At 40.6% G+C, this 27,413-nt stretch overlaps 2 protein-coding genes across 5 annotated transcripts in view; one reads left to right on the forward strand and one right to left on the reverse strand.

Moving 5' to 3' along the window:
* Nucleotides 1-2,345: 2,345 nt before the first annotated feature.
* On the forward strand, nt 2,346-5,982 carry PRPF38A (pre-mRNA processing factor 38A). Its single transcript, XM_008633039.2, is given in 10 exon segments — nt 2,346-2,478; nt 2,480-2,701; nt 3,212-3,333; nt 3,484-3,569; nt 3,718-3,828; nt 4,359-4,471; nt 4,972-4,998; nt 5,077-5,174; nt 5,517-5,565; nt 5,652-5,982. Coding segments are annotated over 10 exon segments (933 nt in total). The 5' UTR covers nt 2,346-2,416; the 3' UTR covers nt 5,695-5,982.
* Nucleotides 5,983-6,981: 999 nt separating this feature from the next.
* The window catches only part of ZCCHC11 (zinc finger CCHC-type containing 11), a 36,446-nt gene continuing 16,014 nt past the window's right edge, over nt 6,982-27,413 (reverse strand). The window contains exons 12-30 of one of the 4 annotated variants that reach the window (XM_017733470.1): nt 26,535-27,277; nt 25,919-26,069; nt 25,261-25,347; nt 23,763-23,866; nt 23,346-23,403; nt 23,148-23,251; nt 22,661-22,750; nt 20,653-20,766; nt 19,466-19,543; nt 18,910-19,087; nt 18,486-18,533; nt 18,316-18,398; nt 16,783-16,898; nt 14,981-15,141; nt 14,610-14,633; nt 13,915-14,012; nt 10,925-11,450; nt 8,557-8,730; nt 6,982-7,532 (exon numbers count right to left, since the gene is read on the reverse strand). In XM_017733470.1, the coding sequence (XP_017588959.1) occupies nt 7,441-7,532; nt 8,557-8,730; nt 10,925-11,450; nt 13,915-14,012; nt 14,610-14,633; nt 14,981-15,141; nt 16,783-16,898; nt 18,316-18,398; nt 18,486-18,533; nt 18,910-19,087; nt 19,466-19,543; nt 20,653-20,766; nt 22,661-22,750; nt 23,148-23,251; nt 23,346-23,403; nt 23,763-23,866; nt 25,261-25,347; nt 25,919-26,069; nt 26,535-27,277 (3,029 nt within the window). In that variant the 3' untranslated portion in view covers nt 6,982-7,440. Of the gene's footprint in view, nt 7,533-8,536; nt 8,731-10,924; nt 11,451-13,914; nt 14,013-14,609; nt 14,634-14,980; nt 15,142-16,782; nt 16,899-18,315; nt 18,399-18,485; nt 18,534-18,909; nt 19,088-19,465; nt 19,544-20,652; nt 20,767-22,660; nt 22,751-23,147; nt 23,252-23,345; nt 23,404-23,762; nt 23,867-25,260; nt 25,348-25,918; nt 26,070-26,534; nt 27,278-27,413 lie in introns of those variants that run through there. The other 3 variants (XM_008633040.2, XM_017733472.1, XM_017733471.1) reach the window with 3 other exon arrangements.

The following is a 27,413-nucleotide window of genomic DNA, read 5'->3' on the forward strand; positions in this document are numbered from 1 at the left end:
ATCTGATCTAAACCTGCCTTTTTTCACTTTAAAACCATTGCCCCTTGTCCTGTCACTCTGTCCCCATATAAGAAGTTCTTCCCTGTTGCAATCTGGTTTAGACCCAGGAAAGCAAAGCAAGCTAAGTCTCTGAGCATAAACCAGAAAGAACTTAGAAGGTTCAAAATATTCCCAGAAATGAGATTAAAACCAAACAACCTTAGATGTTGTTGCCAAAACATGGATGTATTTTATTTAATAGTAGAGAGGCAAAGAGAAGGGAAGAGAAAAGAAAGAGAGAAAGAAATAGGAAAAAGAAGTGTGTGGGGGGAGTGGGGGCCAGGGAGAGGTGACAGGGGTTAGGTGGAAGCATAGCACCCATCCAAGGGTCCCAATGACATCTCGTTGCTCCCCTCCATCTGGTCTGCTGGTGGTGAGGGTCCCCCATCGCTGCCGTGGCCACGCTGCCACACGCCAAAGAGAGCAGAATCCCGTGGATTAATACACGCTGTGGGCCAGGTGGGAACGCCCACGTGTCTCCCTTGCAGGGGCCGGCTTGACACTGTCCCTTGCAACACTGAGGGTCTGTTGCACCATCTCTGGTGCTCTGGTGCAGGGTCTGGGGACCCCTTTGAGGGGGGCCCCTGTGATGGGCCATGTCACCCCCTTCTGCTGTGGATAAGCTTCCCCTCCCCGGTGAGGACCCCTCAGGTCTCCACCTTGGGGGTGTTAAGCTTGTGCTTTGTGAATGTCCCCAGCCCTGAATTTGTTACTTTATCTTATCTTCATCATCGAGCAGTGTCAGGCCTCAGGGCCCCATTCAGGGTGTGGTAGTCTTCTCTGCAGCTTTTGTAATACAGTTTTAAAAGTCCTTTAAGAAAATGTTTAAGTCATAAAATAAAATATTTCAGTCTCTGACACTCCCCCTCCTTTTCATAAACCACCTAAAGTTACTGGAATGCCACACTAACGTGTCCCGGCTCCTTCTCCAGGCTGAAAAGCCAATAACTTTCCTCCTCTTAAAATCAAAATAAAACTCCTTCTGAGTTGCATTTACTAGGAACACAAGAAGCAAAAATTTTCCCTGTGCAAGTTAATATAAGAATAGAACTATTGTCCAATAAATGCAGAATTTGTAGCATTGTTTGAGGCTCGTGCCTGGGCAGGAGGAGGGTAAATCCTGTGTGCACTACTGTTGTGGGAGGTCCATGTCAGGCAGAAAGGGTGACTGGAGCGAGGGATTGACAGCTTCTTCATTTCAGTAACCAGACCATCATCATCCTCCCACCAGCAGCCCTCAACTCTGCTTTGCCAACACACCTGAAGCAAATGGTGAAATGGGATATACACATACCCCCACAACCTGCTCTCCTCAGCCTGCTGAAGCCTGTAGGATGACTGGACACTGGTGCCAGGCAGGGGGAAGTGCCACCAGGGTCAGCCCTGCTCAGCAGCTCCCTAGGTCTCAGCAGCCAGGAGTGACCCCTGTGCTGTGCAAAAGCCACACAGCAAGTCTTGTGCCCGTGGCCACTGCACAGGATTTTCTGGCAACAGAGCTACTAAAACCTCTGGTGGGCAGTCTTGTCGCTTCTGTTTCCACTCTTTGCACTTAATCTATTGTTTAGTGTGCTGGGTTACAAGGGTGGGATGTAACTAAACTCTGAATTCTAGCCCCACTGCATTATTCCTGATGAACACTTAATGGTGGGTGGCTTGCAACAGCTGCCCGGGGCACACCCGACCCCCCAGGCTGCAAGCCGGGTGTCAGATAAGGGAAAGATCAAACCCTGCGGCAGGGCAGTGTTTCTTTGTCTTCACAAATGTATTCAACTGTGACAGCTACACCCGGCCTAAGGGGCTTATCTCTGCCAATGGCCCATAATGGCTCAAAGGCCCCAATGGGCAGCTGTAGCGACCTAGGCCATCAAGGAGTACCTAAAATATCCTATGACTCATAGGATTACATCATTACATTGTGAAATTCCTTGCCCGGGGGGAGATACTGAACCTTCCTGCCTGAATCTGACCATATATAATCTGGGCACTTTGGGGACTTGGAGCAACCACCACTGAACAGATCCAGAGGAGGGCCAGACCTTCCACAGGAGGACCACTGCTTTTGACAGGACTGCAATCATCGCTTCACTAGGACTGCAACCACCGCCCTGACCACCATTTCTCCCGCTGGTTTACCTTCAAACCAGCTGAGATATAGGGAAAAGAAAACGAAACAGGCACTGTGTCCACGCAAACCATCACTGAGCCAGGACAGCCTAAGCGGGTAGCAGTCACCCCTGTTCAGAAAAGGAAACCCAAGACCAAACTGGCCTGCACAGCAACTGACAAGGAGGAGGCAGAAGGTGGCACAGCTCTTCACGGAAGGGGAACTGAGGAGAGCTGAGTTTGGAGCTGCGAGCGGGGCTGTCCAGCACCTGTCATGGCCAACCACACGGTGAAGGACGCGCACAGCATCCACGGCACCAACCCGCAGTACCTGGTGGATCATCCGCACCCGCATCTACGAGTCCGAGTACTGGAAGGAGGAGTGTTTTGGCCTCACAGCTGAGCTGGTGGTGGACACGGCCATGGAGCTGAAATACGTGGGGGCCGTCTATGGAGGGAACATTAAACCCACGCCCTTCTTGTGCCTGACGCTGAAGATGCTTCAGATCCAGCCCGAGAAGGACATCATCGTGGAGTTCATAAAAAACGAGGACTTCAAGTAAGTTGTAGTGTGATGTCTCTCTTGTGGGATTATTGTACAGAGGGAAAGTGCCCAAAACAGCCAGGGAAACCTCAGTTCAGGGTTTAGCACTTAGTAGGCCTTGATGAACCGTGCTTTCTCAAAACCAAGCTTTTCTTCTTTTCAAGACTGCTCTCCTTGTCACCTGGTCTGTTGAAAGGGCTCATCTTTGTGGCATGTGCTCTCTGTGATAATAAACCTCTGCCTGAAGTATTTGGAATGAGCTGGATTAAGGGATTCATGTTAATCTACTTTTTCTTCAGTATTTCTTCCATTTTAGTTAGTGATAATGCCTCCATACAAACATGATGTATGTAAAATATATATATGTTTTTGATATTATTGAGGAAGTGATGGAGTAAATCTAAATGGTTGGGTATTCTGGCTAGTGTACTGATTTTTCTTCAGAAACTTATGGGAAAAACTCTTTTTTATCCAAACTGCTAAGTGTGGAGGAAGCCGAGGTCCATGAAAAGGTTTCCTTTCCAGGTATGTCCGAATGCTTGGAGCACTGTACATGAGACTGACAGGCACTGCCATCGATTGCTACAAGTACCTGGAGCCACTGTACAATGACTATCGGAAAATTAAAAGTCAGAACAGAAATGGGGGTAAACACTTTTACTTCTGTTTAGCAATGTAAATTTTAAAAACTCGGGCATAACCAGCCCAGAATGACAGAAGTTGTCTGAAGTGTTTCAGCTTTACTTTAGCCTCTAGTGTTAATTTTCTTTCTTTTAAATGCTATTTTTCACCCCCAGAATTCGAGCTGATGCATGTGGATGAATTTATTGATGAGCTACTCCATGAGGAACGTGTTTGCGACATCATCCTGCCTCGACTGCAGGTTGGGAAATGTGGATGGTTATGGAATTCCTAACTGCATCAAGTTCAGTAGTTGTATTGGCTGCTGGCTTGTTGTATGAACTGTGGTTGCCTCCTTAGGTGTTTGTTCTTACTTGGGTTATGTTGAATAAAGTTGCAATTTCTCCTAGAAACGGTATGTTCTGGAAGAAGCTGAGCAACTCGAGCCTCGTGTTAGTGCTCTGGAAGAAGATATGGATGATGTAGAATCTAGTGAGGAGGAGGAAGAAGAAGATGAAAAGGTTGGTGAACTGTTTTAGAAAGGGATCATTAAAGCTGAACCACTTTAGAACACTTTATTGTGACAAATATCTGAGGGGGGAGGCACCAGGAGGCTGCTGGCAACTCCTACCTCCCCCCATAACATATTTTCATATAAGCAGCTTGTGAGGACTTAGAGCCTGAAGCAGTTGTCAAGTTTTTCTGTCTCTTGAATTCCACAAATCTGTATCTGTTCTGTGTTAAGCATATTTAGATAAATTGTTTTACATGCATATGTAAAGGAGAGAACTAAAAGTGATGATGGAAGGTCCTGAGACCATCAGTCAGTGCTGCTGTACTTCTTCAGAACCAACACTATGAGAAGTGGCTGTTTGAATTTCCAGTTGGCAGTTTTGGGCAGTTCCACTCACTCCTGAACATGAAATACTTGAGGATGGGGAAGCTTGGCTGCATGCCTTTGCAATTTATATTAATTGTTCAGAAATCTTTACCGATAGCTTCAAACCTTGCTGAAACAAGACTTACAGCCCCTCCCCCCTCTTGTTTCCAGCTGGAACGGATCCCATCTCCTGACCACCGCAGAAGGGGCTACAGGGACCTGGACAAACCCCGCAGATCGCCGGTGGTGCGGTACAGGCGGAGCCGGAGCAGGTCTCCAAGGAGGTGAGGTGACTCTTTCCTTGAGCAGTGTTCTTACCTAGTGTGCTGCAGATGGCTGAAGCACAGCAGTGAAGGTGGCAGTTCAGCCAGAACCTCTCACACCTCCCAGTTCCTTTAGCGCTTCCTGAAGTGGAGTTGCAGTGCACAGACACAGTCAGCCCTTCTGCCTGTTTCTCCAGTCCTTCTCTAGCTCTTCAAATTGCTAGCCAGCTTTAGCTAAATTTGACAATACAGTGAAGATGTTAAGGAGAACCAAGTGTTTTTTCATCTAAGCCCCAGGCTGGAGAGAAAATCCTGTTAATTCCTCTTACTGATAAGAAGCCAGGAAAAACTCAACAGTAGCCTCTGTTGCTCAGAGTCCTGAAGCAGGTCCTTGTGCAGGTCAAAACCACTTTAACGGGGGGTAGGAGAAGCCCTGGTGCTGTTGCTGAAGGATGTGGGAAATGAAACAGCTGTTCTGCTAATGATTTTTAGTGATTTTCTCTTTTCCCCCCCAACTCCAGGCGCAGCCGCTCTCCAAAGAGAAGAAGGTACTCTTTAATTCTATTATGTAAGCTGAGCAATGTGCATTTTTAGTACAGCTCTCTTACAAGCTGCCTTTCCCTCAGCCCATCACCACGCCGGGAGAGGCATCGCAGCAAAAGCCCGAGACGGCACCGGAGCAGATCCCGGGAGAGGCGCCACAGATCGAGATCTAAATCTCCAGGTATTTCTGTCACTTCCAGATTAACTCTGGAAAGTCTTTAGCAGCATTACATCCACTGCAAGAAAAATCTATGTCACCATATCGAGATGGTAGCACAGGTGCTAAATCTGGCTGATAAAACTTCTGCTTACATGAAAGCACAGCTGGAGAACTCCATTAATGGCTGCAGAATTGTTTTGAGTAAGTTTTGATATACTTGCCAGGAGGTTAATTTGAGTGCTTAGTTAAGGCTAGGGTTGTTCTGGCATTATCTAGCATACTTGGTCACTAGAAGCACATTGCATTAGTAATACAAAGAATTCCAGTGGCAATTGAAATAACTACTGCCTTTTTATCTCACAGGGCATCACCGTAGTCACAGACACCGAAGTCATTCCAAATCACCTGAAAGGTAAAGGCTTGGCCTATTTCTTAAAGGCAATTTGGGAGTTGAAGGGGGTTTTACAATGTTGTCTTTTTGGTTTTTTTCTGTTTCAGATCTAAGAAAAGTCACAAAAAGAGTCGGCGAGGGAATGAATAACAAACTAAACCCAGCTCCCAGCTTAAGGGCTTTGAACTGCAGTCTTATGCTGTCCTACTTGCTCTACAGGACAGCTGGCTCTGTACTGGCTGCTTTAGCAGTCCCTTTCTTTGATCATTCTCACTTGTTGTCTTGGATTTTTTTATTACAGGTAAGCTAAGGATACTTTTTATGTAGTTAGTTACTCATCCTTGTAATAAAATTTGAAGATTGTTTTTTAATTGTTTTTCTTGAAGCCTGTAAAAACTAGTGATGAGCAATAAAAAAAGGAAGGTTTGTCATTAAACAGCTCCTGGCTGTTTCCTTCATAAAATTTTGTTGAGATGTCTCCTGGTTGAAGCTGGCTTCATTCTCAAATCAGAGCATTGTTTTGTCAGACTGTCCCTGCAGTCCAGTGCCAAAGGAAGTCTGTGCTCAGTCACAAACACTGCAGGGCTCCCAGCCCTGCTCTCTCAGAGCTCCAGTACAGGAGAGGAAGCAAGGCTGTCAAAATCCAGTGTGTTCACTAAAAGCTCACTCTAAAGTGCTCTCCAAGACGTGGCTGTCATTGGGACCTTTGTAAAAATCACCCTTCAGTGTAATCTGCTGCTTCTGATGCTGCCATCAGAGAGTTCAGAAGGTTCAAGTAGTACAAAGCACTGCTTCATTCTTTTGGAGTAAGAAGTTCAGTATACTTAAAGACAGTACAACACTACTTTGAGCATCATTTGTGGTCTCCCTGTGACTGGGAACAGAATTTGACACCATGATGTTCAGCTCTACCTTCTCTGAGTGAAGTTAGTTTTTTAGATTTAGAATAATTAAGCTCTTACTGAAGCTACAATTCTCCTCTTACTACATTTGAAATCAGTTGTGTTAAGCCCTTGTGTACCATGTTTTTTTTCCATGGCCTTGCTTCAGGAGCAGGGACGGGCAGGTTTATCCCTCAACACTGCATTTAGGGTTTCAGGATTCTCATATTGCCCTGGGAGTGCTGACAACACAAAGAGTGTGCCTAGTGCATTCATGGAAAGTCCTCTTTAAAATTGCTTCCCAGTACAGCCTAAGTTTTCCAGAGTCTTTGCACATTATTTTGCAAAGCTGATAAACAGAAAAACAGGTGTGCTCTTCCTTCAAGCATAATACACACAGGGGCTGTGAACAGCACATGCAACAACACCAGCATGGAGAGGTCTAGTGCTTGTATCACTTGTTAAAACTGCTCATCTTTCCAAGATCTCCACATTAAAGCCATTTTTATTATTCTGGTTAAAGCAAGCACGCATACAAATAGGGAAGAGGAAAAAGTCTTATGTCCTTTTTTTGCAGTTTTATTTTTCTTTTTAAAAAGTTTTTTGGCACTACATAGTTCTGTAAAGAATAGAAGTGACAAATTTTTAAACACATGAAATCCCCTTCTAATTTTATTTTTTTTTAGAACAATATATATAAAGTCTGAAGCAACCAAAGTATGAATACAGCTAATAGAAAATAAAGAACTTAATTTTAAAAATTCTCTCTCTTTACAGTTTATCAAGATAAAACAAAACACAATTCCCCTTAAAAATAGGGTAATAAAATAGATGAAATTTGTATCACTCAGTTTTGTGATACTAGTAAAAACTATAGTTCATATCTATGTACAAATGATACAGTTTAAAAACAGTCTTAAATAATCTTGTATCTAAACATGTTGCATTAAGATTTTAAATCAGAACCTGAATTTCTTCCTCCCCTCCCCCCACCCACCCACAATCCCATCCAATTTCACTTTTTCTGTTGAATGTAATTCAGATTCAAGTGTGGGTGTCCTTGAGACAGAAGCGAGAACCGCTGGTTACTCTGCATCAGTGGACCAGCTAAAAGAAAATGGATTACAATTACTTCAGCAAATCACATATTTAACAGTGCTTGGCTATATTCAGTGTACTAATCTAACTTAAAAATAAAGCCATTTACTAGACTGACACAAATGCCATCTGTGCAACTACCCCATTTAATGGGACAATGCAGAATTACTTAAATCCTATCTCCAAAATTCCCTAAGAATCATCATTTTGTTGCATTACTTCAGTTATTTAGCAAAAATAATTTCAGGATTTTAAGTAAATTTAGTTTTCACTTGGAAACCCTGCTAGAGCTAACAGATTAGATTTTGAAGAAGGACTTGGAGCCCGTATCTCTCGTGTTACAGCAGGTGACCCCAGCAATATGGAAGCTGCACATCCCGAGGTCAAATTTGAGCATCGTTTCTCTGGTAGTGGAGGTCTTTTTCCTACAGCCTTTCCCCATCCTGCCAGATCCTGGACACCTTTACCCTTCATAAACATCAGATTTGAAATCAAGTCAGTCCTTCCCAGCTTCCTGATGAACTGAACCTGATCTAACGTTGCAGTCAGTGCTGCTCTGACTGTGGATGGGCTGGACTAAACCTCCAGAGGGCCCTTCCAACCTCAACTGTTCTATGGTCTTGCAAGTTTTTATCTATGTAAGTCATTTTACAAAGCAACATACAAAAACCAAATAAAGTGAATTGGGACAAAAATTTCTTCATATTCTGAACATGATCATGGGCCAAACATCTTAACCTCTACTGAAGCAGAGGCAGCTCTGCAGTGAGCCAGCAGCAGCAGCAAGGAAAAAGAGGCTGGAAGTGCAACAGGCTGCAAACTGGCTCAGATTTCAGAATTTTATTTTAACCCTTCCCTCCCACAAAGATTTTCATTCATCCATAGAGGAAGCTGAAGCGCTCATTTGACTCTGGGATTCATTATGGTTCCAGGGAGCCTAGTGAGTGACACATGATTCCTTGGCTTTTAAAGCCTTTGAGACAGTACAGAGACATGTTGCATGAGCTGTTGATTCACATACTGGTTCTAGTACCTTGAGGGTAGAAAGGTTTGTTCGGTGGGTAGCTGGCATTTCCCTGCTGCATGTAGTTCTGAGGCATATTGTAAGGCCACGCTCCTCGGAGGAGAGGAAAATGGGTAGGGGTCCCATGGTCCCAAGGGACAGAAGGAGGGTTCATTTTACCAAACTGTCCTTGGAAACCCTGATCTATTTTTCAATTGAAAGGGAAAAGCACATTGCAAGTTGAAATAATTAAACAGTAAGTCACAAATACAATTTACATCTTAAATAACAGTTTGCAGGGGACTTAATGTGATTAGTCTGATGTACTGCTTTTCTTTTTAAATGTACATCAGTAAAAATTACCACCTAAATTACTTCATTATTCACTATAATAGAATTATTTGGAAGAGAGAGGATGAATCAATATTAAAATCAAGAGCTATGATTTCACTATTTTTATGTCTTGTGATGAAAAATACAAGGTCTGAACAATGTTACTACTATCTGATCCCACACAAATATCCACTATCACTGACAGAGCTGTGACATGAAAGCTATTATCCTACTGCAAGAAATAACTCTCAGATGTACACTGGAATTCCACTAATACTTCCATGCTTAAGAAACTTGCTATCTAGATTACTGGACTGACTTAAAAAATGATTTTTCAAGAGAAAAATATAAACTTTGGAAATAAATAAACAAATTGTAAAGCTATTCCATTTACAATTCTGATATCACTGCAACATTAAGGATGAGAAATCAAGCATCCAAGGAGGCAGGACCCACAACATGAGGCATAGCTCTGGAGTATGCATGAAAAAGAGTTGTCTGTCTTGATAGTTCTAATGATCCTACTTCTGATCAGTTGTCTGCTGAAAAGAAAATTAAAGTAGCTCCTTCCAAGTCAAGGTTACGTGAGCCAGGACAAAGTTTCCTCAAGCTTGTTCTCAAATTGTCCTGAGGAGGTAAGAAACCAGGCTGCAAACAGACAGGAGACAGCTCATCTCTGCTGTGTACCCACCTTAATGGCATTTAAGCCAAAAAGGAAATAAAACTGATTCAAATACAAAGAGGAAAATTACTATGATTGAGATCTAAGAAAAGGAGTGTGATGAGGTTGGAAATTGAAGGAAGATGAGGGATGGGAAAAAAATACTGTGACTGACAGCACAAGAAACCTGGGAGAATGGAGAAGGAATTAGAATTTATGGAGCTTGTCTGAAAGAAGGCAGCTACCTTAGTAAGGAGATGTGGATTGGAAGGAGCTGCTTGAGGGAAAGACAAAGCTGGAGAAGGGGCCAGATGAGAAGATCAGAAATGGAGAGATAGGGACAGAGGACACCGGAGACACACAGAACACATGGGTAGGAGTTCCTGTATCCTTTAAAATATATTCCCCACAAAGCTTTAAATAGAAAAGCATGTATCTCCAGGACCTTAACATGTATTTGAAGCCCATTAGTGAATTACTCCTCATCCACAGCTGTTGACCCAGCTGAAAATCTACTGTTACTGACAATCACCTTATTAGTGCAGAGAAAGGCTGGGCAAGAGATTCAGAATTTTCATCTTGTGATGAACAACTGCACCAGTATATTGTATTATGGATTTATTTTTTTAAACATAGAAGGACTTACACACTCAGAATAAATCAGAAGACCACTGCAATGATTAATGATATAAAGTTAAAATTCAGGGGCTGCCACAGTTCATGTTGCAGAGTAAACTGAATGGGCTTTAATCATTGTATACTGCTTTTCTGCAGCCTCAAACACACCAGTGTACTTGGATTTGCTATGAGGCAAGAGGCTGTTGCCCACTTGTCACAGGAAAATGTATTTTCAGGAATCAACATCAAGATTATGGAAGTTAAATGTGGCAGGACAAACCATAGGAAAAAAAGAATGGATAAGATCATATTATATTATACTGAAGGTGAGGAGACAATATTCAACTTGTAATTCTACCAGTCTCCAAGTTCATGTTTGCAACCTCAGCATTCATCTAATAAATTATGCAATGATGTGTTGATCCTAGAGGTCTTTTCCAACCTTAATGTTTCCATGATTGTCTGATATAAGGAATCCATTATTTGTCAGCACATTGACAGAAATGTGAGTGACTCAAACAGTGATGAGGAGGTTTCTCAGTTGAATGCAGGATTTCTCATTGTTGCACAGCCATTAACGGCAGACAGGACTAATGCCTAAAAGTTATGGTGATCGATTCTAATTTTTTTTCCTATGAAAACGTTAAGACAGGTGAAAGTCGTGATTTGGTTTCTTAAGCATCACATTTTTTTTTTATAAAACAAGTTGAAAGAGTTAGCTGTTCCTGTAACACTTAACACTTGTACACAAAGTGCGAGAGGTTTGATACAACAGAGAAGAGTTACCTGAATTCCCCACAGTGCCATTGTTCACCAGTGAGTTTGGAGTCACAGGATTGTGCCAGTGTCCCTCATGAGAAGTGCTGGGGATTCCCATGGGCCTGGCAGCAGGCTGTGCAAAGATGATACTGGGATCATTCAAGCTTACACTGCTCTGGTTATTTGTGGTGCTGCTGCTGCCAGATCTCATAGAAAATGGAACATTTGTAGAATGAGGAGGGTTACCCGGTGCAGAGTGAATAACAGGCCCATGAATAGGCCAAGAAGTGTTGGGAAGCTGAATTTGGTGGTGATGGTGCATCTGAAGTAGTCCCAGGTTATGCAAGGTGGAATACTGACCTGGGGGAGATTGGGGAAAGTTAAACAAAGGCAGCTGGACCTGATGGGGTGGCTGTGCACCCTGCTGTGGCTGAGAAACGTGCTTAGACTGGGATATTGATTGTGGCTGAGTCTGGTTAATGGAGGCTGGCTGAGAGGAATTCTGTGGGAATTGCTGAGGTTGTGGAGAATAAGATGACTGATGCGAATCAGACTGGAGGAAAAAAAAAGTATGAATTTCTGATTAGTTCACTGGCTATTTAATGGTGTTTTCTTTAATAAGCGCCCACTGTTAGACTATTCATAAAATGGCAAAGCACCCCCCAGCAACACCCCAAAGACTGCACCCAAGTTCCTGTTGGCTTCAGTAAGTGCAGGTCAACTGACAGTGACTTTCACCAACAGATAATTTGGACTCGTAATGTGGCACATCCCACCATCAGAAACACCATTCTGAGCAAACGTTAGCCCCAAGCTCTTCATTAGACTCCACACACACTTGTTTCTAGTTTTTAATCAGTCTCTTCCCTATCCTACTTATTTACAGCCCAGTATCTCATTAACTAATTGCCTTACTTCTAAATACAGTGGTTCTTAATACTGCAGTTTTTTAAGTAATTCCAAAGTAAGCTCCTAATATTTCTACCATTTAAAAAAATCTGTTAAACAAGAAATGCAGATTCCAAAAACCCAGTTTCAACCTTCATATCCTGGTGCTAGGCTATGGCTAAAGGCACAGTAATAGCAATTATTACAGCCTTTGCAGAGTTCTTACAAAACTTTCCCTTTCACCAGCAACAGAAATAGGCATGAGGCTATTTTATCTGTTTAGAATTGCAACTAAACAGAGAAGTACTTCAAGAACTGGGTGGCTGGGAAAAGAGTTACTCAGTTCATCTGCCAAAACTTAATGCCATTGTCTGGATTCCCCACTCTGGTTTTAAGCATTGAGACAAGATGCTGATGGAATGAGTGCCTCCAGAGACATTCAAATGAGACAGGTACCTAAACCAGAGAGGATGACCTAAATCTCAGATCTCTTTCTCCCCCTGAGACTGACTTCTCTCCAGAGACTACAGCAGCCAGCCAAGCTCCAAGAGCCTCAGCTGCTGTTGAACACCTGGAGTTATAGGTCTCTGCAGCTTGTCACTATCCCTGATTTATCACTATTGCCTGTCCATTTAAACTGGCAGTCACTTGTCTCCAATAACCAGAGGTGTCTGCAGGACCTCCCCATGCCACAGCATCCCCTCTAGCAGCACACTGTGTGTCTGTGCCAGGGTAAAAGCTGGAGCCCAGAAGCTGGGATTGCTCCCTGCTGCTATTCCAGCTGTGCCTGTATGAGTGCCTCCTGTACCTTTCTATCAAACCAGGAAGAGAAGGTAAAACCTGGGATTTGAAAGATGATCACTGGTTTAACAGTTTAAATGTTATAAAAATAAAGCACATGCACTGACCACAAACATTCCTGCAGATATTAACCTACCACAGGCATGCACTGGATGTGCCAGCAGCAGGAAAAGAGGCATATTACACTCCAGCCTAGATCTGCTTCCCATTCTCTCCCTCTTACTCCATCAATATTCCCCCTTCCCGTTCTTCTCAAACAATTCCTGGACAGAACATATTCACCAAGAAATCCTGGCCAAATGACAACCATGGAACACACAGAGAGTCCATGACATCCAGGTGACACAAGAATGTGCACATGATGTGTCTGGTCCTGAGTCCACCCACACATTTAGCTTCAATTCCCGAGGCTCCTAAAAAATATGGCTCCTAAAAAAAATACTCCTGTGGCATGTTCAGCCCTTCACTTAGATTAGGACTGTATCAGCCTCTCTTTAGAAGCACACTGTAAGTCATGAGGTCTCTGTTACTGGAGCCAGCATTCCAAGAAATGCTTGCTGATCAGTTAGGAAAGTAGTAAACTGAACAAACAGCATTAGTGATCAGCAGCCCTGATTACTGTATTTGCTTACTTGCCAGTTTCATTAGGAGGCACATGCTTCTCCGACTAACACCTTAAAATAAATTCATTTCTGCTGTACTGTCTGCTCCAAAAATATTAAATGCCAACAGCTGTATTTGCTCAAATACCCTCTGCTAACCATATCCACTCAGAAGCAGATTAAACACATTTTATGTAGCTCTATAGAGACCTGAACAAATTCTAGCATAAAACTACCAAAAATTTCCCCATTGTTCTGCTTGCGCTTCTAGTCTGCTCTGGCAGGCATTTCATTGAAGTATGACTTAGCTGTGTTCTGTGTCTGTTCACTACAGTCCCTTAAGACAGATCTCTTAAACCACAAAGAGTCATGGTTGTCAGTAACCTAAGTCTCCAGCATGTTAACAATGAGCTATGCTTCATCTCCCTTAGTAACTCCAGAGCACTGCCAGAACAATGAGAATTTGAAAAGCATCCTAGCTTAATCTGGCCTTTCAGAATCGCAAGGTATCTCATATCAAACTTGACTATGAGGTTTCCATACTGAAAAACCATAAATGCTCCCCAAGACACAGCACATCATAAATCAAAGTTTCACTAATTGGCAGAGTGCAACACTGTCATTATCAAGTGCAGAATCTGTTGAGAAAAAACTGTGCAAACCTGTTCCCAGCATAGCTAGTTTGCTACAGCTTTGCTCCCTGCAGTCCCCCCTCACAGAACTTACACATTCTGATGACTGCCTGGTGCGCAGGGGTCGCTCCACCTGCTGCTGGCCCACAGCCACCAGCTGGGAATTTACCATGCTCCGGACCAGCTGCGTGCCTGATCAAGGAACAGAAATGTTAATAAAACCCACAAGGTGACAGAATAATGAGCAGAACTGGGAGTCAGCAATACCTTAACTCTCATGTGACACAGAGTAGGTAAATCACTTTAACCTCTGCTCTCCTTTAAGTGGAAACTTTTCCCTCTACTGGCAGCACACAACATTAATAGGTATAGGAGCTAAACACAAAATCTATTTTTGAGTAAAACAAAGTCTAGCAGGAACAAGGCTCACTTTGCTATCAGGCTGAAGCTCTACTTTATATAGGTTTCCACATTACTGCTGTAAGCAGTGGCACTTTAAATAGCAATAGCAACAGCAGAAACTCCTGGGCAAAGAAAGGAAACTAAAAAAAAGACTAAAGGATAACAGAACACAGAAGCAAGGCTCTCTCTGAAGTTCATTTATGAATACTTTTCCTCTTTTTTCAATTATCACAGGCACCCAAGGGCCTGATTTGAATGGGTTTGCAATTAATCTTCTCTAAGTACTACCAGTAATTTGAAAGCTGGATCTAGCCTAATTCATCTGTATGGTTTTTTTTAGGTGTTACTGAAAGACTGCTGATTTTTGCTGAAAATACATTTACTTACCTCTCACAGATGACGGAGGGTTAGCTAACATTTGAGAAACATTTGGAACAGGAAATGCATTCAATTATTATTATTATTACTACTACTGTTTCTAAATGCACCCATTGTGAGTGGAAGACAAATAATGCAATACCCTGAAGTACACTGTATTTTACTGCTGAGTACATTTTTACCACCCATGCAAAGACTATACTTCAGGAGGCATTACTCCCCTTGAAGAAAAGCAACACAGACTAAAAGCTGTATTTGCAATGACTGAAATATCACCTGCAGGATTTTTTTTTTTAAAGATAATTACCAAGTCTGTACAGAAACCTAGAGAAAAGGGATCTCACAGCTTTCAAATTATCCTAACACATAAACTAACTTACCTGGCACACTATTATTTCTCTGACGGGTTTGTTTGAATTCAGGACAATCTCTCCTAACATGACCCACATCCCCACAGATGAAACACCTTTTCTCTCTTGTTTCTCTGTCATCTTCTTTCACCTCTTTTTCATCATCTTTCTCATTCTCCTTTTTCTTCAACCTGAACAATAATTTTTATTAGCAGTATCACAAAACCACACACACACAAACACATCATCTCTGTAGAACTGTTGCACTGTTATGTTCAAAGGAAATGGTTACATAACCAACAGCTGTACCAGAATACAGACATCTCAGGAATCCCAAAAAACACTTTCAGATTCTGGGCTGGTTAATAGCCTGTATAAACTTTAAGAACTTAGAAGCTCCTGAGACCTGTCCAAAAGCTGTCTGACTGTATTAGAGCAGAACTATGCCTGCAGTTAAGCAGCCTAAGCCTGCCAGGTAGCTGGGGATAGCACAGCATAGCAGTTCTATGCAGCAATCCCACTGAGTCAGAATATACCCAAAACAAGTGAGCTGCAGCTTGTTCATACAACCTCCCCCTCAGTGGAGAGGGCACATTTCTCTGTCAGCATCTGAGCCCAGACAGGATGTGCAGCAAAGCACTGAGGCCCTTTCAAACACTCAGTTCTAATACAGCAGGAGAACTAGTGATCAGGAACCAAGACAAGAAGTAAAGGTCTTTTTCCGCAAGATATCTGTAGGATTGTTAAATATTAGTATTATTTTGGGAGCTGTATATACAATCTGAGAGAGATTCTGTGTGGCTGTGCTGTAGTAGCAGTTTGTGTGAAGAGCAGACCACAGCTTCTTTTCCTGAGGCAGATGTAGGGGAAGAGGTGATGCAACTCCATGTGCTAGTACTTGTACAGAGAGCATCTGAAAGAAATAGTCCACCTGTGACCACAGGATTCCAGTGCACTTTCATGTATCTTGAACTCTGCTGACTGAACAAAAGGCTGGAAATAAAAATTTTGTAGCAGGAAGAGACCAAGAACCCTTTGAAGAATTATGGAGCACACAACTGAACATAAGGAGTACATGAAAAAGCCCAGATTAATTTGCATTCTGAGGGCTTCAACAGGCTTTAGCAGGAGTCAGACAACCTAGGCTGACTGGGTCATTAAATAGCCAAAGCTGTAAAAACTGAGGAGTGCATGTTCTCTGTCAATTCCTGCTAAACTCTCTTTGGAGAGATTGACCTGCATGTACCAGGGACTCCTTTTGCAGGAGTCCTGGACCCAAAATTCCTAAATAAAATTAATGTACAAGTGCGAGATCACCAAGTGACTGGCACTAGTATGATGTTACAGAAATGCACCTTAACTATTTACATTTTAACTAATCCTAGTTATTTTAATAAACTTTTACCTGCCTTGCAGATGTACATTATCAGATTTAGAGAACAATTCAAATTCAATCCTGTCTTCTGCACATGATCACTACAGGAAATCCATTTTAACACATGACAAATTTTGCAGCCAGGTTATATGTTCTCCATCTGAATTTACACTACACAAAGATAATTTAGTGATCAAAGTTGAGCTTAACTACATATGAACATACTATGGACTGTTGATTTTACTCTGTGTGTGCTTCTATAAACACTTAAAATTTAAAGTGATGATCAGAAACTCTTAAGAAAAGGAAAAAATAGGATGGGGAATTGAGGATCAGACATGAAGCTCTGATTTTCTCTGCAATTTAGCAATTTTCTCATTTCCATTAAATCTTCAAATATCCAAATCCCTCATGATTTAACCTCAAAGGTTTCCCAATAGCTTTGTGTATTACTTACCTCCTCCTCTTTGGACAGTCTTTCATGTAGTGACCAATTTTTCCACAGACACGACAACATCTGTCATTGGGTGCCAATTCCCCATCTGTCAGCACTTTTGAGTCAAAAAAGTATTCCTATCAAAACACATCAGACAGATAAAATATATAAACCACTCACTTATAAGACTGAGAAATGAAAGCAAAATTGTCAGCTTTCATCTCTTATTGCTCCCTGAATGATACTACTTCTGAGATTATACCCGGCCCTTTTCTTCCCCTAGATAATGGCAGCTTTTTCAGAGATATGAAGCAGTTTGGGCTAAAAAAGGGCTATTTGCTCTCAGGGACAGAGGATGAATTTGCAGAACAGCTTATCCAGGCTCCAGCCTGCTGCCCACCTTTTGCATCCTCAAAGACTCTTAAGAGGGCAATTTTTTTGCATATGATCTATTTTGGTACCTGAGTCAGTACTTGTGTGCTTTCCAAAGCACCCAATGTCCCTTCCCAGATGACATGATTACATCCATTTAGACAGAACACAGCTCAGGTGGGAAACAGATGGAGCATCTGCAGACTGACCTGCATCACTCCCCTCCCCTGGAATTTGCTCAGGACAGCTGCAGTTCTGATGTGTGTCAGCACAAAGGTTTACAAAGCCCACAGGTTACAGCCTCTGAGCAACAGAATTATTGTGAAAGTACTGTCTTGCCTGAAAGACTGAAATGGAGGTACAAACTCAGAAGAAAAACACAGATAAAGCAAGCAAATGGAAAAAAGAAGATATGGAAGGATGACAGGAAATAAAAGCTTTCAAAAGATTTTTTAAATCCTTTAGAAATTCAAGTTCTGTTCAAAGCTACTGGGAGAACAGTCCTGCAAATTGTTTTAGAAAATACCTTTCCAAGTTGATCTTAAAAATACTAATTATAGTATTTTATTTGCTCATATTTAAAAAGTAGCAGTCTCTTATACATCAATGACTGGGGCCTGTAGCACAGAGCAGTACTTTCTCCAAAATGATATTGAATGAACGCATTCCTCACCCTGACTCACTACACAGATTTTAAAGGTCAACTGTTAAAAAAAAAGTCAATCATCATCCTTTTCCTTAAGCAGCAATGCTTAAGCAGCAATCCTTACTATCTCCACCAAGTGGAAAAATAAATAGAATGTAGCATCTCTTGGATCTGTTTTCTTCAGCTAGTAAAGAAGAGCCAGTAAAGTTCCTAGAGCTGTTTCTGAGTTTTACAGCCAAATTTGCAGTTTTCTGCAATATTTAACATCATACAGTGGGACGTTTTATAAAAAACAAAACACAAATTAAACTTACTTTTCCCAAACCTGCCAATAATACTCATCACCCATCCAACCACTCCTCTGAATTTTATATTGCAGGAGCCCAGTACTAAACTGTACATTTAATGCAGACAAAGTATAACTACACATATTGTGCATACCAAATTGATAAATACATACAAGAGACTTGCCTTGGGTGCATCAACTCAGTGGACAAAGAAAATTTAAAAACATACTAAAAACTCTGAGAACTTACAGCTTCTCTTCCAACAGCTGGGTAGAATGGGGTACCAAATAACTTTCTCCCATTGATAAATGCCTTCATTATAAAGTTGGTCACTATTGAAGAAAGACAAAGTTATTGGAAAACAACAGAAAAGGCACAACTCAGCAAACATTAGCCATCAGCAGACATTAATTGCTTACTTTTCCTAGAGACTCCAGCACCCAAATTATGATTCAAGTCAAAAGGATCTGCACAAAGAAGGGAGAAAAAAAATCAGAGTTGGAAAAAATATGCTGCAACAGAATTTTTGGTTTTAATGCAGAGAATTCCATTTTAAATGCATTCACAGAGTAGATTATAGCAAAGCAATGCTGTAAGTTTTAAAACTGTGACTAACCATAATACAGTAAGAAGAACAATTCACTGACATTTAGTAAAAGCTATGAGTCTCATCAATTTTGTGAGCTTGTGAGGACTTGTAAACAATGGTTTTTTTAAAACACTGTTTTTTTAAAAACACTGACTGTAGTTTCCTCACATAAAGATCCTGTGCAAAGAGAACAGCCTCTCAAGCAACAGTTTCCTACTCCTCATGAATGGAAACTCAATTCAGCAGAGGAGTACCTTCGATGGCAATACATTTGGATGTCCACTGCTTCTCAAACGTGGTTAACAGCTTCTTCTGCCGGATGCTGATCACATATTCCTTGAAGTCAAATTCCTCAGTGTAGAACCGCAGCAGCCCCAGCCAGAGCTCTCCAAGAGATTCAGTGTTCTTTCCAAGAGAAGGCAGACGCTTCTTCTGCATGCAATTGAAGACAATTTATTCAGCTAGAGTTACTGCAGCACTCCTGAAATACCTCTCTAACTATGTTTGTCTATTATGAACCGTTTCTTTTGGTTAAAGTAAGGTTAAATCATTACAGTTAAGACTAAACCTGGACTGTTTTTAAGAATAAAAAGTATTTTTCCTGATTTATGCTATTTAGAAATTACTTAAAATAAACCAAGCAAAAGCAGAAACTCAAAACAGGACTCATTTGGGAAGTGGCAACACTACGGATATGGAAGTTTAATTAATTAATAAAATCAATCTTTTATATATTACACTGTTAATGTATTACTTTTCCTGAAAAGCAAGGTTTAAGTTTTAGTGACACTTCTGGAATTAGAAGATTACCAATTCTTCCATGTCATCAAAGAAAAATGCATTCCATCCATCCACCATTCTTTGTGGAATCTGTTTGCCATCAAATATCTGCCAGAACAGAGAGTGACAGTTACTGCTCTAATTCAAAGTCACTGTAAAATACTTGCAGTTCTTTTGGTAAAAAAATAATATAAAAATATAAATACTTTAATTTTAACAATTACTTCTTATACAGACAGAATTTCCCATGGGTAAAAAGTCTGAAAGTCTTTCTGCATTGTTGCTGTACCTCTCAAATTATTTGGATATTTAATTTTTACTTGTTCTTTGCAACTAAGAAAACATGACTGAATTACCTTGTCAAGATTCCAACATCTCTCTTGCCCACAGATTCTCTAAGGAGACTTTATACGATTTCTATTACATTTTGACTTTAGCACAGCCAAGGGGAAATTCCGTTGTTACTTAAATGCACTCTCAAGGTAGCAGTAAAATAAAATTCCCCAACTGCTACTAAAGTATCAGCAAGAAAGTCTATGAGTCTCAACTGCAATGTTTAAGCCAACTTTCCTCTTGCACACAGAAACCAAAAGAGGCAGAAAGGGACAATTTTCAGACGTGCCTGGGAGTTCCAGAATGTATCCAGAAAGAGGCAGATAGCTGAACAATTATATTCTCCCTATCCATACAATGGGGGTACAGAACATTATTTTCTTAAAAAAGCTTCCTGGCACATGTAAAATATTATCTTTAAAATTGTACCAAAGCATCAATTATCTTTTTTTCCCGTCATCAAATAATAAAATAAACTTTTTCTCTTACAGATAAAGTGTTGAGCAATAAATGCTTCTGACAATAACTGGCTGAAGAGCTGGACTCACATTTCAAGAGCATCTGGTGCAGTCTCATAATTACAATTCCCTTCTCTCCATACCACCTGCCAATTTTTTTCTATCCTGTTCAGCATATAAATATCATCATAAGTCCAAAATCTTAAAGTAAATGTAACAGCAGAACTTAGGCCCAACAGACTCCCAGTTTTGATCTAATTTTCTTGGTAAGTTTTACCTGCTAAAACCAAGAGGGAGTTAAGAACCTGCTGATTAGAAGGGCCCCATATTTCATTCATCCCCCTGATCCTAAAATCCCAGACTTCTCATATTTGGCTTGAAGAAAAAGTGCATCTATTTTCATAGCCTCATTTTCTGAACACCTACCTCCTGAAGAACTGGAATAACTGGTGGATTTCTCTGCTGTAGAAAGTACAAAACCATAAGAATATAGGCATACGAAGACAGACTACCACGGGATGCATCACCAATATCGCAGCGCTGAAAAAATACATTTTAAACAAAATGCTGAATTTACATTTCACTGTTCAAGACTAACAGCTATGTCAGAGAGCAAACAGAAACCCCATAAGTAACAGCAAATACATTCACCTCATAATTAAAAATTGTTTTATGAAGCCTGAAAAATAAATGCACCCAAGAGTCAACTGCCATCTGGCAAATCCACAGCATAATTTGTCTAACATAAAAACAGAAAAGCTTTTCATAGCCAAAATACTTTAAAAAAAATTTATAATGTGCCAAACTGAAAAAAAAAGCCCAAATCAAAACCCCCAAAACATAAATCCCAGGTTTCAATACTATAAAATTTAATTTTCCTTAACTCATGCCTCAAGAGCTGTTTCTATGATTCCTTATTATTTTGGTTCCCCCTCCCCTTTTTAAAAAATAATTCATTGACAGCAAGTATTTCCATGTTGTACTGGCAATGCAGCCATACGTGGCATTTTGCTAGCAAACATACACATACCTAATTAAACCACGGTGCAGCCTGCACAACACTGTGCAAAACAAACATCCCTGAGCAAGTCAGGGAGTTGGAACTAGATGGGACTAAGGTCCCTTCCAACCCAAGCCTTTCTATGACTCTGATCAGTGAAGTACCTTACTATGCTTGAGTATCTCATTACAGTATAACCTCTCCACAGCACCTGCTTCTAAGCTATCCTGTGCTTTGAGCCTGTGTCATATCAAGCAATGCATTTTTAACCTCCTAGGGCTGGAAAAAACGGATTCACAAATTACTTTCACATTAGCAGCAGCAGTGACAGCTGTTCCTGGGTTTTCTGCCAACGCAAACAGAGGAGGAGGCATTTTGCTTAAAAACAGAGTACTTGCACAGCTACAAAGTCACTTCCATACACATACATTCAGGAGTGTATATCCCACAACTTGGAAATTTCATCTTTGCAGTAACATTTTTAGAACACACACAGTAGTATGCAATGCTACCAAAAGAATGTAAGATTCATTATTATCAACACAAGGCATTTTTAATCTGGACAGAGAAGAGACGTGGCAGTATTGCGCACTACTGTGACCACATCAAGAAAAAAATCATTGCTAGTCTCAGTGACAGTATAATGAATATGTCCATTCCATTCTGGCACAAAGTTATTTTATTCATCGTGATGTATTTTATTACATGAACATCTGGTAGCATGAGGCACTCTCTACAAGCCATTTTTTATTTGCCCCAGTTCCACTAAGCTTTCTTTGGATGTGCTGTATTTAATACTGCAGCTCAAATAAAAAGCAACACCATGTTTCAAATAATCAAAGGCTATATAGTATAACACTTTGATAGAATATCGTAACAAAAGATGCAGGAGATTTGACATTTTCAAACTCTTAAAGTCAAGTGTATGTCCTAGGCACAGCAAGTAGAGACTCAGACATTCATTCATCACCTCATACCTACCTACTCCTGACTTTTATACTAAGTAAAACAAGGCAAGTGTGCCAGAAGAAAGCAACAGTAATCTCTGGGCTGGTCCCAGATATGGAAACTTGGGAAGCCCATGCACATCCACACGCCCCTACATGTTACAGTTACCATTTTTTCCTATTTTGCTTGGGGCTTGGGTGGGGTTTTTTGTTTGTCATCATTGCAGCTGGTTTGAAATTGAAGAAAAAAGGAAAGTTTTCCTTTCATCAGCTTCCTCTTACACAGAAATCTTTCAACAGATAGCAGAAGGTACCAGGATTTGATTTTGACACACTATCAGATGGAGCACAGTAAGCTTAAGAAAGTGCACTTCATATCAACAGCAGTCTAGTGTCTCCTCTCCAGTTGGTATTGGCAAAAGGCAAATTCAGTGGCTGCAGCAGGAAACAGTGTATTGTACAAATAAGTGCCTTCTTTTTATATTACCTTTGCAAAAACTTTCATTGTGTAGCCCAGATATTGCACCCTAGGATCAATAGCTGCGTAGGTAGCCAGCATCCTTGTGTTATGCTGTGCCTGGAAGAAGGGGAAAAAAATTAAACTGGTGACAGGGTGAGGCAATTATGTAAGAAATTGTGCAATTTCACAGTGTCAGGTGAAAGCTGGAATGAGCTGTACTATTCATGATGGCAAACAGGCCATGGTGGATGTGGCACTAGTGGCTTTTCAGAAGCATCCCCAAAACAAGACTTTTTGTACTATAACCTGCCCTGCCATCAGGTCATACACAGCTACCTGGGTTGGGCTGAGGGTGTGGGCCACTGAATTTAAATGATGTAGAAGAAATACACAAACACACAAAAGCATTTTCATTCTGATTTCGAAACTATTCCGTCAAATGGTTATTTGGGTAAGGGAGAAAGAATTAAAAAGCTTTCTTTGAACACAAGAGCAGACACAAACAGATGCTTACCAGTGTATTGTACAAACTGATATCTCCTTCCAAGCCACTCCGCCTGTGTTCAAACTTTACTATAGGCACTTTGGCTGTTGTTATAGGCAAGATGTTTCTCAAACCTGGGGAAGCAACACTTTAGTACATAAAACATTTCCATTAACAACATTTATAGTAAATCTAACTGCAAAACAAATAATACTTTAAAGCACCTACCTGGATGCTTCTTAAGAACTTTTGCCAAACCTTCTATTATTTCTTTGCAGTTTAATTTCTAGGAAAAACAAATATCACAGCTTCAGATGTTAAAACGCAGATCCTATTCCAACAAGCACATCTACTATCACATGTATTTCATAGATGAAAAGTCTATGTACAAAAAGGAGCAAGCATTAAACCAGCACATGAATTTACATGAACTCATATGCTCTGTGTGGACATCTATGTTACACTGTGCATCTGTAAGGCACCAAAAAGTAAAATATCTTCCTTCAGTTGTGCAGAATGCAACAAGCCAATGTGCAACTAGCAAATCCGACCTTTCCTGTGTACAGAAATCTTAACTGAATTTAAAAAACCTTAAAGAATCCTTGAGTTTACAATAGCAGATTTTATCAATTTCAGAACTCTTACCTCTGCATTTTCATGACCTTCCAATGTCATGCAGATATCTAGATCACTGTCCCGAAATCCAAATCCATTCTTTGAGGAGCCAAATAAGCAAAGCCTGGCTTTGTCTGATCAAAAGAATAGACAAGGAAAAGGTAAACTCTTTTACAGTTGAATGGTAAGTGCTTAGTATGAAATATTGCTTAACTGTCATGTGCAGGTGCCCATAAAAATGAGCTTAAAGAGAGAGCTTACAGTGTCACTTCAAAGACTTCAGCTTTGACAAAGGAGGAAGCACAATACTTTAGAAATTATTTATAGAAAGTAAGGCAGGATAAAGTCTTATTTTATGTAATTTTTTTTGTAACTGAGGTATGTTACAGTTACTATAATCATTAAATGGCATCTCCAAATGTGGTGCAGTATTTTGTGGTATGCAACTGCACTTTCCTGCTTTACATAAATCAAAACAATGTGCAGTCACCAGTACAGCTTTACCCCACAGATAAGACAGAGCTACTCCTAGGGTAACCAAAGTAATACTTCTGGTTGCATTCAGAGTTCACCTAGGTTGCATATTTTTCCTGTGACCAGGTAAATTTGGTCAATGAGTTTTTGTAATCATAACATACTCTGCAAGAAGACACAAGCAAGTAAGATTACAATACTTTATGAAACATTCTTTCCCAATTGCCGTGTTTACATTTTTGTTTGAAACACAATATTACTAAGTATTTTCATTCTTGGAAAGCAAAATTATGTAGTTAAAACAAATTCCTTCCCAACTGCAAAGAATACATTTATCAGTTCAACTGAAACCAATGCTAGGAAAATAGACCTAACACTTATTCACAGCTTTTTTCCTAAACTTTAATAGAATCAGAAACCTTAAGTTTTTCAAGGCTTTGTAACAGGTCTCAATTCTCAACTGCTGCCAGTAAGTGGAGGCACAGCCAGGGGATGGATTGGAATTCCTAATTCTTTGATGACAGGTCAGCTACAGCAGAATGGCCTTCCATGGACTGGAATTCAGGAGACCTGCGTTTGGCACCTGGCTTTAGCACTGTTTTACACCACCTACGAAAAATCACTAGGCATCTCTCTCTGTGCCTTGACTTGCATCACTGTAGTAAGACACTTCTGCTTGTTTTATATAAGGGATGTGAAGATAAACTCATAAGATTTCTATGATACTCAAGCACTGGTGACTAGGCAACAAAAGTCCTTGGCCCACGACCAAAGCTAACACTAAACCCAACCAAACTTTCTTTCTGGCCCGACTGGAGCAGTCCTGTGTTTGCATTGCTACTCTGGCAGCTCTTCCTCCACTCTAGGGATGTTTCCACGGAACAGCATGAAGAGATTGTCCAATGTCAAAGTCTGCAAGACAGCTTTACATAGGGAGGGAAGAGATGCCACTGCTTCAAGCAAGGAGAATAAAATGAGACAAGCCACATTTTTATGCTCTGGACAACATGACTGAAGAAAGCATTCTGAAGGATCACTACCTACTGTTACATACCATTATACTCTTTTCGAATAAATCTCTCCAAACTTGCCAGTATTTGTTCTCTGTTTTGTTGCTCAGATAAAGGAGGGGATAATTCATCTAAGTAAAAACAAATTTAAACACAGTTAGATGTGACCTTCAGCACCTCAAAAATCTTTTTCAGCTAATTAAAAGATTAGATGAGGGGTTTTTTGTTATGTTTGCTTTGCTAAAATCTGTGGTTTTCTTTTTATATCATTAAAATCTTCAGGATTTTATTTCAAGACATCCAATTTTTCAACCACAGAGAGGCTGGGTGGGCACCTGGCATCCAGCCAAGGTTAGCCCACCACAGCACCCCCAAAAGATGCCACAGAATTTGGCAAATACAAAAACTAGTTTTGCCCAGAGCCTGGTTCCTGGGGAACACCAGTAGCTTTTTATAAACAGTGATAAATACATAATATCAGTTTCTGAAATCTGTTATAAGGTATCACAACCATGAATTATCTGAAAATTAAAATATTTTAATGGCATAATAATATGCCATTTGTAGCCTAGGGCAGCTGGAAGAGCTTCTTCCTACTGAATTGGAAATAATTGTTAATAAGTAATTTAACCCTAGAGTATTTAATATTTCCAGGTTACAGATCACAGTATACAGTGGGGTACAAGTACTTTTTGAACTTACCAAAACATCTTTTACACACTATATCGAGTATTTCCCGAAATCTGTCTGTCATCGGTGGTAGTGGTTTTAGATCAATTTTCTTGAAATCCTCTGGGCAATCATTTTTGGAATGTCCATCCCGTTTGCAGATGCTGCATACTATAGTTGGTGGCTTTTTTGGGGAAACCAAAGTGCATAAATGCAATTTTCCTTTTAAGACAGTTCAGCAGATTTCCAAGCAACCAAGAACATTTAACATATGAACAACAACAGAGCCTCTACAAAGAGCAGAAAACCTCTCAACAAGCTGCATTTAGTTCTCACGGTGCCTAAAAGCACCTGGAAATTCTACAAGAAAGTAAGAGAGAGGGGGGAGTAATAACCAAAAAAACAACACCCAGGATTTTTTTGTGTGTGTAAATCAAAAAGCTTTGCATAAAATGGGGGAACAGACCATCTAATCCAAACGTGGATGGTGATGTTTCCAGTCCTGAATAACAGGGACTCTACAAAGGCCAGAGCTACCACCCGTAACACAGACTGAAACAATCACCGGGAGAATCCCGCCATCCATCCGCCCTTAGGTTTAGTGACTCAGAAGTAATTGGCCCAGTGATACATGACCAGCACTGCTTACCTTTCCTGAAGTAAAAATAAACTTATCAAATACATAATGCATTTCTTCTGTTGAGAGTCTGCCTTCCTCTTTGAGATCATGGGTTTCCAGCACTGCTTTGCAGCTGGGCGAGGTAGCTGGGGTGCCAGTGCACTTGGTCTGCGGAGATGACTCCGTTACCAAACTCTGCCTACTTTCAGCATCAGAAAACTCATTACTGGAATTTGTGTCATCAGGTTGATGTGCACTGCAGTTACAGTGGTGGCTGAGCTCATCCTCAGGTAGACACACTGAAATTTCTAAATCATCCCTCTCTTTAGGTGATTTTTCATTTAATTCACAGCATTCATTAGAAATAAGGGGTAAAGCTTCTTCTTTGTCTTCATCATAGCTAGAGTCCAATGTTGAAAGTAGCAAAGAGTCCATGTCGTGGGAAGTACATCTTTTGGCTACATCTTCTACCACTTTATTACATTCAACTTCATTCTCTGGTATGTTACATCCGCTTCCTGTATCTTGTTTATCTACAACATTTTCCCCTTGTGGAAGGCAACAGTTTGCTACAGGCTCCTCAGATCTTGTGGATTTCTTATTACTAATTTTCCCTTTTTCTTTTTTCTTGGTATCTGGCTTGGATTTAATCCCATCTTTACTTTGTGGACATGCAAAATATTTATATGCTGTCCTAAATCGCTCCAGGATGTACTCAAATACCATCTGGCTATTTAGACTTCGTGCAACATTCCTCTTTAGTGCAAAAGGATCTAGGAAGAAAAAGAACAATTTAATTAGTAATCTTTAACTTCTGCATTTCACAAAGCAGATGAAATCCCTAAGTAACTATATGGCAGTTAAAAAGAGATTCTTATATTATAATCCAGAATTGTATTTGGATATACT

This window comes from Corvus brachyrhynchos, unplaced genomic scaffold (assembly GCF_000691975.1).
Source record: "Corvus brachyrhynchos isolate BGI_N302 unplaced genomic scaffold, ASM69197v1 scaffold34, whole genome shotgun sequence".
NCBI lineage: Eukaryota > Metazoa > Chordata > Aves > Passeriformes > Corvidae > Corvus > Corvus brachyrhynchos.